The 13256-nt window shown below is 40.3% G+C and overlaps 1 protein-coding gene across 1 annotated transcript in view; it reads right to left on the bottom strand.

Annotated features, from left to right (window-relative positions):
* Nucleotides 1–13256, bottom strand: part of pola1 (polymerase (DNA directed), alpha 1) — a 63976-nt gene that overhangs the window by 27935 nt on the left and 22785 nt on the right. Inside the window, exons 28-34 of the mRNA XM_020653037.3 lie at nt 12416–12508; nt 12118–12323; nt 11781–11913; nt 10466–10597; nt 9798–9972; nt 9057–9238; nt 2142–2273 (exon numbers count right to left, since the gene is read on the bottom strand). Of these exons, the coding sequence (XP_020508693.2) occupies nt 2142–2273; nt 9057–9238; nt 9798–9972; nt 10466–10597; nt 11781–11913; nt 12118–12323; nt 12416–12508 (1053 nt within the window). The remainder of the gene's footprint in view (nt 1–2141; nt 2274–9056; nt 9239–9797; nt 9973–10465; nt 10598–11780; nt 11914–12117; nt 12324–12415; nt 12509–13256) is intronic.

Below are 13256 nucleotides of genomic sequence, written 5' to 3'. Positions count from 1 at the left end.
ACTATAGAATACATTTAAAATAAACAAAGAAGTCTTAGACCGCCATGCCGGTAGCTGGAGCTCATTAATGTGAGTAATATGTTTTTTACCCCATGAAAATCTGCTTACAGACATGAAACGATAAATCAACATTTGAGGTTTCAGCTTCATGAGGAAGTCAGACGGCTGTGGCAGATAACTCCAAAACTAGCGACAAGCACAGTGTTCTCTGCAATTGGATAACTGCTTTGTTGGCAGCCTGTGACACTCTTATCCCCCGTCAGTGTTGACACTCCGACAAGTTCCAAGGCCACGCGGTTAGCTCAGCATCGACACATGGGTTATCGCATTTAATGAATAAGTGTTGATGTGATAACTGAAAGATTTTTTTAAGAACGAGGATGTCGACGACTGCCGAGCTTAAAAGATCCCATCTCAACCGTTGATGGCCATTTGTTTTATTTTTAACTTAACAATTTAGTCAGCCTTGAAAACAAAGTCATTTATGTTTTTTAAACATGTACTTGTCATCTAGCGTTCACTGACATAATGACAGTTTTGTGCTCTGTAGACTAATAAACTGAGGACTGCTCCGGATATTGTCCTGACCTGGTTGTTCACATATTCACCTCACAGCGAGGGGAGGGGGGGGGGGTCTCCTGAGGTAAGATGTGATGTAAAAAAAAAAAAAAACAATGCAAAAGTAGCGGACTAAGCAACAGAGTCCACTATTCGCTGCTATAATGTGAATATTTGCCTTTAGAAGAAAAGAAACAGTAATGCAGCCGTTTAATTACGTGCAGGACGATGGTCTCGTTCAGACACTCTATGCACTGTGTACCAGTCACAGGATATCAACGTAACAACCCCCTCCCACTTGCTCCAGGTGAATTCTCCGGATAATATCCTACTGCGTTCTCACATCAGCTCAGGGTCCGGCAGAAGAAACTCCGGTTGGAGTCCGAACGAAAAATGTGGCTGTTTTGCATTCACACATACTGCTCCTCCTGGAAATATCCGGAAGTGTTTCAGGACTCATCAAGTGTGAAAGCCCTACAGCAGGGATGGACAACTTTGGTCACAGCAAGGGCCAGAGTCATTGAATTCTCACTGCCAGAGGGCCAAATTGTAGTATATAAAAAACGATTACAGTCAATTGTGTCTCAAATTTAACTCAACATATACCAGTGATCAAATATCATTATGGACATATTTGTGGTTTTCATGATGTAATGTCAGATTTTATCATGTTTTTCTTCATGTTTCCAATTAATTGAAATGTAAAAATTGACCTAAGGGCCACATTGAGGGCCTGGGGGGCACATGTTTGCGTTACTGTCGTTTAAGTTCCTCCATGTGTCATTTAAATTGCACATAACGGTCTAAAATAAAAACCTGACAAAGAGTTCAGGTTAACAATGGTAGTCAAAGTAAAAAATAGGCCTTTAAGTGTTTTCACAGATCATGCTTCCTCACACCTAACAGGTACTTTAATTTGGTAAGATAAATGTGCTCTTTGGATTAAAATGTCAGCGCAGTGTCCTGCTGAGGTTTCCTTTTTCTCTCCTCAGACATTTCTTTGATTGCTTCTTTCACCAGTGCTGCATCAGTAGCATCCCATGTTGTGTTAAAATAGGAAGCAACCCAAACACAGGCGCGTTGTGGGAGGTCAATTTTCTCCGGTTTTGACTGTTACATTCATCATCACATACAGTTTCTCTGAACACAACGCTTTCATTTTTGGCAGCTGAAGAAGTAACTCTGATTTCTTTAAGAGCTGTTTTCATATACCATGTTATGCAATCACAAGCACGATTGCTTTACAGAGCTTTAGCTTTTTGATGTAGCGATTTTTGGGGTTTTACTAAATTAACATTTTTCTTTTGTCTTAGAAACATGTTGTAATAATTTGTACCTGTGGACTATCTGCATAGAGGGGAAGAAAAATGCTATAATAGGAGAATAGAAGTAGAAGAGAATAGAAGCTTACAAGGTGTAGCACTGACACTGAATGAAAACTAAATATCATGTGTGGCCCTGGAGGTGAAAGAAGGAAGTGCATGAATATCTGTTTGCTTGTATTTGTGAGTGTAAAGAGAATCTCGGTGGTATTTTTCGTACACACCCAAAACTTCTCAAAGTGGCACCAGAGTAGTACTTACAGAGTAGTATTTTTTGATATGGCGTCGGATGTCAAGCAGCAGTTTGTTGCTGATGTTGACCACGTAGTCGACGGGTCGGCTCCCACAGGGAATGTGACAGCATTGCAACAAGCTGGGCTCCATCTTTGACCCCTGTAGAAGAGAACATGTGATGACAACAGATTCATTTATAGTTACAATATCACAGACGTAAGCCATCAAACAACACTCGAATGTTGTGTTCAACATTTGAAATAATCAATCAAGGCAGCGGTTATTTGACATTCAAAAAACCAAATGAGGAGACACTGAGCTGTACTCAACCTAACGAAATGAATCACAAACTTAGATAAAGTGTTGTTTAGAGCAGCAGTTCTTAACCGGTGGGTCGGGACCCAAAACTGGATCGTGGAGTCGTTTTCAGTGGATCGTGAAAGTGTGCCTGGGGAAAAAAAAAAAAAAGTGTCCAAAAGTCTAAAAATCCCTTTTTAAACGTGTTCATTTTGTTTCATCTCTTTGTTCTGTCTTGTGTTTTGTGCCGTCTGAGGTCCAAAACAAAACTCATTGGTTAAAAAATATCCAAAATGTGGGTCGCGATTTCTTGATAACGAGTTGGTGGTTGGTCCTGAGGCTGGACAAGTTGAGAACCACTGGTGACGAGGTTCCAGAAAGATTTATTCCTGATAGTGAATCCTATTTGAAAAATTAAATATTTTGAGTCTTAAATGTTAGCTGCATCCTCCTGACTAGCTGTTAACTACTCTTCTATGTGCTGCTCAACATACTGTAGAAAGACAGGAATTCACAGGTCAACGTTTTTGATTGTTGAAACTGAACTACTTGAGTTTTCAGACACTTGAAAATGGCACATGGACATTTTGCTGAAAAACATATAACCGAAGTTGTCGCAGAATGTTCTACAATGTATAAAAGCACAATGTTTAAAGCTCCTGTGAGGAATTTTCAGTCTGTATCAGTTTTGGTGCACCGTGTGGATACCGGTTTTCTTTTTGCTGCTTTTGTCCTGCACATCTGAAAGAGTGTTCTGAGCATTAAAAAATCTCATCCTGTTCATTTTAGAATAGTTAATCACTTATTGTGACCTTACACCTACCCAGCAGTAGGCATTTCGAAGCGGTAAAAAAAAAGTTACAACAATCCTCCTCCTGATAGTCTGTTTTGTTTTTGTAGGTCATACAGCAGCATCAGTATTCATTTCAGTCTCTATCATAACCGGTTAAAAACTTCTCGAAGGAGCTTTAATGGGCCAGTTCACTTTGTCAGAAGTGCTTTGATGTCACACATCTTTGCAAACCCCCTTCACTTCACACATTCTGAAGTCAGATGTACACTTTGTGACCATGCAGCTGACCATTTCTGTCACTTTCTGAAATTGATTATAATATGTTTAGTCCAACGTCATGCTGTGATCGATCAGCTGAGGAGAGGCGCGAGCTAGTGCACCAACAAAGGAATACATTTTTTATTCAAGACTGGCTCTCTCTTCTATATGAAAATTGGCATAGCTTTGTGTTTTACTGTTCGCAGCAGCATGTAAAACACCACATCATATGAAGGACCTCTTTTCTAGTATAACCTTGCCTTCGGCTTTAAACAGCCTTAAGGAGCATGTGCCACGTTTTTAGAGCAATGCACCGTAGGAGTTGTAGGTAGCATTTTCTTTTTCTTTTTTTAGGTTACGTATGCATTCAATTTAATTCAGCTACATTAAAAAGGGCTTTAAAGGTTGGAGTCTGGGTTTAACAGCTCTGGTGGGGAACATTCATTCGACTCACTGCAATGACTACAATTGAATTAAATGTCCTGTGCATAAATACGTATGTGCAGGAGTTCATCACAGGTGCATTTTGTAACCCTGTAATCAGAAAAGCAGCTCCCTAAATTAGCACTTTGGTCGTTACCTTTAAACCTCCACAGAGAAAATGTCACCAGCGCAGAAGGTGGAAGGGTTTAAAGCACCCCTGGGTCCGGCAAATCTGAACAATATTGTAGCCTGAAGAAAACAGTTCAACATGACCTCCACACCCCTGAATCGTCTAGTTGACAGCCAGGCTTACAGTTAATGCAATAAAAAAGTGGCCGCAGTACATAACAATTACACTAAATATAACAGCTTTAAACACTCACTCCTTTAAAACCTGAACTCCATTTAACTGTCACGTTGACAGCAGCAAAAAAAGGTTTCTGCAGAGAAGTCAGTGACACAGAAGAATGCGTGCGACACCCCCCACACAGCCACACACAGGGCTTTTTTTTTTTTTTTTTTTTATTAGTGGTTGCCTACATTGTTCCTTTTTTGAAAAAAAAAAAAAAAAGTTCAAGCCATTTAATTGGGCTAATATGCAGCTAAACACATTCAAAAGAAAGAGGTTAATAAGACTGAAAAAGTTTGAGCTGGTACGATATGGATGGCCAGTGTCAGATATTCCTCTCATACAGAGGTGATTGGAGTAAACCAGTATGATGATCTGATAGCATGACTTATTAGCCCCCAATGTATTGTTTGTTTCTTCTTGGTGATGATGCTTTCTGCCGTTCTGAGACATTAGAACAGTCTGCTGGAGGATCTGCTACATACTTTAAAACATAAACATCTCTTCAGTCCGGCTTTCATGTCAGGGGTTTATCATTTCATTATTATGTTTTATAAAGATTTAAATGCATCTTGAATGACTCTTTAACTCTAAACTTACATCACTATTTTGATTTATTTTTAACTCTTTACCTTTCTAGTATTTAAATTATTTTTATTTTAGTTCATTTTGATTACTGAACTTTTTAACTCTTTGCCTTTAATTGTTTCAACTAAATATAAACTATTGCTATTTGTCATGAGCTATGGGAGGAGACAGCTAGACACATTAAAAGAAAGAGGTGGGTAGACCCAGAGTTAATGGGAACGACTCGGAATCCCCCAGGAGGAGCTGGAGAACGTTGCTGGGGGAGAGGGAAGTCTGGGTTGACTTACTTACGACCCCACCTCGGATAAGCGGAAGAAAATGCAATAGCTTATTGGTGTGCATTAGTCTGTACTTCTAAATCTATTTTCCATGCAACAAGTTGTGTCACTATTTTATGATGTTTCCCATGCCTGTGAAGCACTTTGAACTGCCTTTGATTTAAAACATGTTGTATAAATAAAGCTTGATTGATTGATGGATTCTTTTCCAGAAGAGCAGTTTACTACAATAATATATCATGACAGCAACTTCACAAACTAACTTTTCAAAAGAAGAGAAAACCTTTCTGCTAAATTATCGATTGTACGTTGCAAACAGCTAGGGATGGAATTCACAGGGCTACTCATGATATATTACACAACATGTGGCCCACGATGACGACTTTATCTTGATACAGCCATTCTGAAATAATTCATATATTCCAGGACGATCATATCAGCGCATAGCCTGAAGCTGCTGATGCTGCAGAGGATCCCACTACGATCTCAGTGTTTTCTTTACTTTGAATCCACGATCAGTCACACTCATTCCACAGCAGGTTGTGTTAAAGGAGACCCACCTTAGAAAAGATTCTGTGAACGATTGCCGTCGAGGCTCTGTGGCAGAGCCTGACCAATGGGAGATCTTTAAACACGTCGCTTCTATTTTAGAGGTGAAATGATTCACAGGTAATCCAGATTGTGGCTCATAATAAACTTAAATATCGAACAATAAAAGACATTTTATACTTGGATTGTAAAGGGAATTTGGCACCGCCGTCACTGTGCAATGGGACTCAGAAGGCTGCTTTCTTTGAACAAATAACTTCATTGTAGAACGTGTAACATTTTTATCCTTTGACAACCAATTTCAGTTCAGCCCATTGTCTGCTCAGCTACGTTGCTATGGTGTCCTGCAGGCATGCTGAATGTGCTCTAAACTACAAAGTCAGAACACTGACACCATTTTCTGAAATTATGGGTATGGGGGACCACAGGGAAACTCACGATAAAATAATAACGACGATATCAAGACACAGCCTGTCTGTAATAATCGAAAGAATATAAAATGCCCCAGAAAAACTAAAGTGCTCCATTAATGTTTTCATCCACTGCATTCTTCATCTCTAATCTGCAACATGATCCTGCTGTCAACTTCTGCTCACGTCACCCTCATACATGTCATAAGCGCTACCAGGAGGAGTCATGAAGTGGAGAGTCAAATTACCAGGGAAATCTGTTGAAGGCGCTCTATTTATTTATAATTAGAATAAAAATATTTGGCACCAGTGTTATGATGTTTGTATCACTCGACTAGAGCAAGGATATATTAGAGTATTGATTAGTTATGACCCGACCCAGCCTACAAACAACGGTGCAGCTTTGTCTCAAAATGCTGCATATTTGAAACTTGTTGAAATGTCAACAATCGGTGTTTTCCAATGACATATATTAAGAAATTTAAGTTGGAAAAAATCTACTTTTAAAAACACTAAATATAACCATTTCATATACACACACACACACACACACACACACACACACACACACACACACACACACACACACACACACACACACACACACACACACACACACACACACACACACACACACACACACACACACACACACACACACACACACACACACACACACACACACACACACACACACACACACACACACACACACACACACACACACACACACACACACACACACACACACACACACACACACACACACACACACACACACACACACGTATATCTAGATATATTTAGCACTGGTATTAGGTGAGTAACAATGACCCACAAATATCAGAGTTTAGAAAGGAAAGAGAGAAAGAGAGGGAAAAATTGTATTTGATTATCCGTACTTCTCTGGATGAAAGCAGCCTCTCCCTCTCCCTGGCTCTACATGAACTCCCCTCTTCCTCTTTTATCTCACTTGTTTCATTCCTTACTTGGTTTTGATAACAGAATACTCCCCTCCTTAACAAACTGTATCCAGAATCATTAGACCACTGTCTACCTGCCGCTTGGTTTATGGTTACGACATTAAACTAAACACAAAGCATCGAAAATGTCTGCTTGAGTTATTTAAAAAATAATAATAATAATAATAATAATAAAAAAAAAAAAAAGAGATCTGACTCTTTGGGTTCATCACTCGTCCAACCAACTTTCCTATTTTAGCAACTCATGTCTGCACTTTTAACAGCTCTGTGTCAAGTGTGGACGCAGACTCTTTTCTTCCATGTCTTGCTTTGATAACGTGAAGCTTCCTTTACCCAAACGCTCCATTAAAACTGAACTTAGGGACTTCCCTGCCGGTCGCTCCAGCTTTTTTCATTTTTTTTTTTTTTTTTTATCCCTCCACATTTAATCTTTTCATTTTCTTCTCCTGCTACCCCCATCAAATAACTTTTCCTCCCCTATCTGTCCTCCATCATCCATCACCGCCTCCTCCTACCTTCTCTGGCTCGGTGTCAGATGGGAGAGTCAAGGCCCATCTGTCCTCCCCTCTCACTGAGCTGTTAGACCATGTTCACCACCCTAATTAACTTCCTGTCTTATCTGCTTTTCTGTCTGAGTGTGAGTGTGCATACCGGCTGCCGACGCATGGTTGGAAATGATCACCAGATATCATATGGATCCTGGTTAGTTTAGGCTGAAATTACTCTGACTTTCTAAAACCATGTTTGACAGCTACAACATTCTAAAAGGACGCTTTACATCTGCAAAAAAAAAAACCTTTTTTACCGGAGCTCTTTCCTTTGCAAGTGTGTGTTAGTGTTAGTGTAACTGCTGAAGTATGTGATGAACTTTTTGTGGGATGTGTGTGTCCTTTTTTTAATTAATGTAAGCTCTTTCTGCCAGCGGAGGACAGACTGTTGTCAGTTTTATTAGTGTCTCTCAGACAAGAAAAAGCTGTGCGCCCTACTCCTCATTAGAAGCTGATAACACACACACACACACACTCGACCTTGGCCTGACAAATGGTAGGAGATCAGTGTGTGAAGGGGTGTGTGTGTGTGTGTGTGTGTGTGTGTGTGTGTGTGTGTCCACAGAGCAGCAGGGGTTAAGGGAAGGCTTTTCAAGTTGTGGAGTCCAAACTATGCCAATGAAAACATAGTCCGTATTGGAGCCAGGCAGCTGTCTAAAAATACAGACAGAGACACAATATGGAGGATGACTGAGGCATGAATCTTTCACAGGAAGTGAGACTGTAATTCTTCCACTCTTGGACCCTTTATCCACGTCTGTACTGATTAATCCATGAAAGACAGCGAAACACGCCGTGAGTGATAAGAGCAACCGTTCCTCTTTGCTCCAGTCTATCTTGGGATTTCAGTAAAGTGTCTAACTTAATGATTCATTCCTTTAATGCAGTCTAAGTTTCATAGGATTCATTTAAACTCACGTGCCAGTTCAGTTTGTACACCTAAATAAGCCTTCATAGTTTTTTTAATCAGAGGATACGATGAAGCTGTTCTGAAAAGTTTTATTTTTGGATGATATCAATTCCTCTTTTTAGCTGCTAAGGCCCCCGAGGACTGGCTTTGAAATAAATGACAGACTTAATGTTGTTTATCTTTAGGAGAATGACAAAGGATTTTAGTTTAAATTAGAAACGATTCAACACATTTAGGCTGAAATGAAAATGATTAGATGAATAATCAATGGGAGAATATTTTTCCCGTCTTGCAGTTGCGTGACATATTTGTGTTTTTGAATTCATCATTTTATGTTGGATGGAGAATTTGTTCAGCTGAAGCTGCGTGGTGAGGAAACTACATAATTACATTCTTCAACTGTAACTGGACACACTTCAGAGACACGAGATGTGTGTTAAAAAAAAAGTCAAAACATACATTTGAAGGGATAAACTTTCTCCAAGGCCAAAGGAATCATTTTTGAAAACCAACAACAGGCTGCTGTGGTAGTCAAAGAGTGTGAGCATCTACTCACAGCTCCTTCAAAGACGCTGTCGTAGGTGTTGTCAGTGCCACATTGGGGACAGGTGAAGGTGAACCTCTCGCAGTCTTTGTAGCGCTCCTCGTCGGTCAGCTGGACCGGCGCTCCCAGCGTGCCATCAGCCTCGTCCTCCCTCTGATACTGCTGATGAGCCCGGAACTGACTCGGGTCCAGACCTGGCCGGACAAAAGAAAACTCCTGATTACACATTTTAATTTTTCACATTTCTCTTTTTTTAATTGAATCCACATTGATTAAAACACATGTTGAACCAGACGAGGCCAAATACTTATTTCACACCTTCACTTGACAACTATTAGACAACAATGAAACATCTATTTTGTACTTTTATTAGTCTGTTGTGATATTAGGTGTGACAGCTTTTTCTATGTTTGGCTGCCTCAGCTGTCAACGGACTATAAAACAGGACTAACATGACTAATGCTAACACATACATAAAGAGGGATTAGTGCTATCACTCAAAGTAAGCTGTGCACCACAAATACCTCAAGGACAGGGTGTATCTATAAAAAAGTATGTCCTTAACCTGCAAATAAGAACTCCAAAGAAGCACTTTCTCCTGATTATTCTGCATAAATATGTCAACAACACTAACTAAATCATTTAGTTCATTTCATTTAATTACATGCTTTCATTGAAATGTGACTTTTTTTTCTCCTTTGTCTTTATTATGGGAAATAACAATAAAAAAAAATAAAAAGATCGATAACATACCCAGCCACGTGGCTATGAGCACGCCGTCAATGCCATCAATGGGGTCGCAGATTCGGGACACCACAGGGTGCACCTGCTGGGCGAGGTAGTACTGGGTGTCCAGACTGAGGTTCTCCTGCTTCTGGAGCTGCTCTAGAGCGTAGGCCCTCTGACTGGCTGCCAGCGTAGAACCGTCCTATGGAGAGAGAAAAATTAGATGATCTGTATTTAAGCCCCGTTTCCACCAAGCAGTCTGGTTTCTTTCAGTTCGGTAAGGTAAACCCTGAGCTTGATTGCGTTTCCACAGCCAAACGTAGCCTCATTTGGTAAGCAGAGTGTAAGCCAGAAGGAGATGACCGCATCAGCTATGTAATAGTGTGACATCATGGCAGCCCAACACAGTGAAGCCACGTTAATTAAGTTAAATGTTCAAGAAGAAGAACAGGGACACAGTAAACAAGGGAGTCTCTTTAGGGTCGGATCATATACCCTTGGCACCCCAACAGAAGGGTACCAAAAACTAGGATGGTACAGATCCTTTATTTTGGGACCATTCCCAACTTCTGACGGCGGAAAAGCCAATTACCGTGCCCAACCGAACTGAACCTGACTGCCTGAGTGGAAACGGGGCTTTTAGAGCCCCAAAAATGACGAGTGAAACAAGTGAAGTTCCTCTTACAAACACTCACCTTGCAGATGATGTAAGAGACTGTATCTCCGGCTTTTACCCGGTGACCGCCCTGGGAGTTGATCCATAGAGCCACATGGACGTGAGGGAGGCTTTTCTTATCCGGATAGTCCTGAGGGTCTTTGGTCAAAGCCTGGTGGAAATAAAGCATCAATAAGCACACGGGTAATCTTAAAGACAGACTGTGACGTGTAGCTGTGTTTGATAGCAGCTGGGGGGTAAAGAGAAGGAACACATTCCAGCTGAGTGTTTGTCTGTAAAGTAATGCAATAAAAGTTGTGTCTCAGCAAAGGGATTATTGAGCATATGGCTCAACAATGAAAGCCATTCAGGGGTTGACATTAAGTTAAATTTGCGAGTGTACAATTCTAGAGTAGGAGGGACAGCAGTGAAGCCGTCGGGTGTCTTTCAACTGTGACGCTTGATGCTGTAGCAGTTATTAGCGCGACATTTTTAAATAATTACTGACAAAACACCGGTATGACAGGATAGCGCTGTGAAATTAAGAACGTGTTACAGTCTATTTTTTTTCAGGCAGTATTTTAACTGAACGTGCAATCAGCTGGCCCGGACTCTATCAATCATTCATCCGGGCCAGTTATAATGTCGAGCCCTGCCATTGCATTTGCGTTACGCTTTGGCGTTAGGATGTAGGTTTTGTTAAGACATTCCAGCGTAAAAACAAAATAACAAAGGAAGTACAACTACAAAAAACTTCATAAATTAGCAAATATCCAAAGAGAATAAGAATCACTGGATATTCAGAAGACGTCAGAGAGGATGCTCTTTGGTTCTCTGGTAGAGTAACGTCTTCCTAGAGTCTTAAAGGCTTTATATGCAATTTTTTGATCCAGCAGATGTCGCCCTTGAGCACCAGCATGAAACCAAAACAACTCGCGCTGCATTGTTGTGTTAGCATGCTAATGCTAGCGATCTTTATTATGCTCGTATCTTCACACTGCATGTAAATTTACCCTAAATGAGCGTGATCTAGAAACACAGTTAAGCAGTGAGTACAGTATGTTAGTCTTCTTTTCTCTAGTCCCTCAATTAAACAACTTTCATACGCGAGGGGAGGAGCCGGCCGGCTGTCCGGGCGATGTAAACAAACTGAAGATATGACTCGGAAAACTTGGAAAGCATCACAGACAGTGGGACTCGGGTGTTACACCCATTGTAGACAGTCATGACTCACAGAGTTATTTTCAGAGGATATACTTGATTTCTATTTAAGTGTGAAACATCACATATTAAGCCTTTAAGGTATGGCTTTTCCATTCAGGTGTGGAAACACACATACACATCTCTGCCCTCACCTTGTGTATCTCATACTGGTTGAGTGGTATGGCTCCAGCTGCTACTTTCTCTCCCACCTCCACCAGGTGTTTCTGGATGTTCTCCACAATGGCATCACGACTCTGGTCTGACAGGATCTGACCAATCACGTAGCTGCAGGGATCGAGGGAAGGAACACTTTTTTATCATGCAGAATAGCTTCTTAAAAAGATATTACTATTCTACAATAATGACAAGATTTGAAGTGACTTGCAATGCCTGAAGTAAAGTAATCAAGTCCAAACAAGTATAGGCAAATATGGGAAAACATGTGAAAGTAGTTCCCATTTAAAACTCGGCCTGGTTTATCACACGTACTTGCCACATTCTTTTGCAAGGTCACACCAGTCTCTGCGGACGATGTCCAATCCTTTGAGCTCCTGCTTGACGCTGTATCGTCCCTCGCCGTGGTTCTCCACCACCAAGGCAGCGTACTTCTTCTTCTTCAGCAGCAACAGTGACTTAAACACCCCGTCGATGTCAATCTCCAGCAGTTTGTAGAGCTTGTTCACTTCTGCCTTCACCTGGGAATGATTATTACACACGTGCATTAATGAGAAATAGAGAGTAAAGAGTGCAGAGAAAGTCGAAAATGGATCGTCTTCTTTTCTCAAACCTTATTGCCAAGTTTGAAGACTTCCTCCAGAGACCTGCTGTTGGTGTTGATCATGATAGAGTCTGTATCTCCATAGATGACTTCCAGATTCATCTGGGTCATGTAAGAGGAGAAGAACATAAAGGAAGAAATGTTAGGAAAGTAATAGACAATCATTTATAAACCTAATCTCGTAACAGGACAAAGAAAACAATTAACTGAATTAGTAGAATTACTTTTTCTTACAACACAAAATGTTACTTCTATCTCAATTTCTATTCATCAGCAACAACAAAAAAACACCTTAAAAGAAAACAAATCCGCATGTCCACAGTGCAAACAGGAAAAATACTCTTTTGATTATAACTGCTACAATTTTGAGCAAAAGAAGTAAAATATATATATTTTTTTTACATTTTGTTCCTTTATTTTTTAGAGATGGGACAGTGGATAGAGTTATAAGTTAGGGAGAGAGAGAGAGTGGGGAATGACATGCAGCAAAGGAGCCACAGGTCGGATTTGAACCCCGGTCCCTGCTTGGAGGACTACAACCTCTGTGCATTGGGACTTGCACACTAACCACTAATCTACCAGCGCCGCAGAAGTAATGCACTTTACTTCTTTTTGCAAATTACTATCTCTGTATAATGTGTGATAATAACATATACTGCACAGGCAGTAAATATACATGTATACATACATATATAAACTTAAAATAAGATCATGTATATTGTACTAATATACATTCAATTCAAGTAGATCTTTACTTTTTTTTCTTGCTTAGTTCACCTCTATTCTGTATTAAGGTGTTATCATGAATTACATTTTGAATATGGAAATGCAAAATATCATACGTTGTAGT

The sequence above is a fragment of the Labrus bergylta genome, chromosome 20 (genome assembly GCF_963930695.1).
Source record: "Labrus bergylta chromosome 20, fLabBer1.1, whole genome shotgun sequence".
Lineage (NCBI taxonomy): Eukaryota > Metazoa > Chordata > Actinopteri > Labriformes > Labridae > Labrus > Labrus bergylta.
The sequence above is the reverse complement of the archived record's forward strand: the minus strand, read 5'-3'. Positions and strand labels throughout refer to the sequence as shown.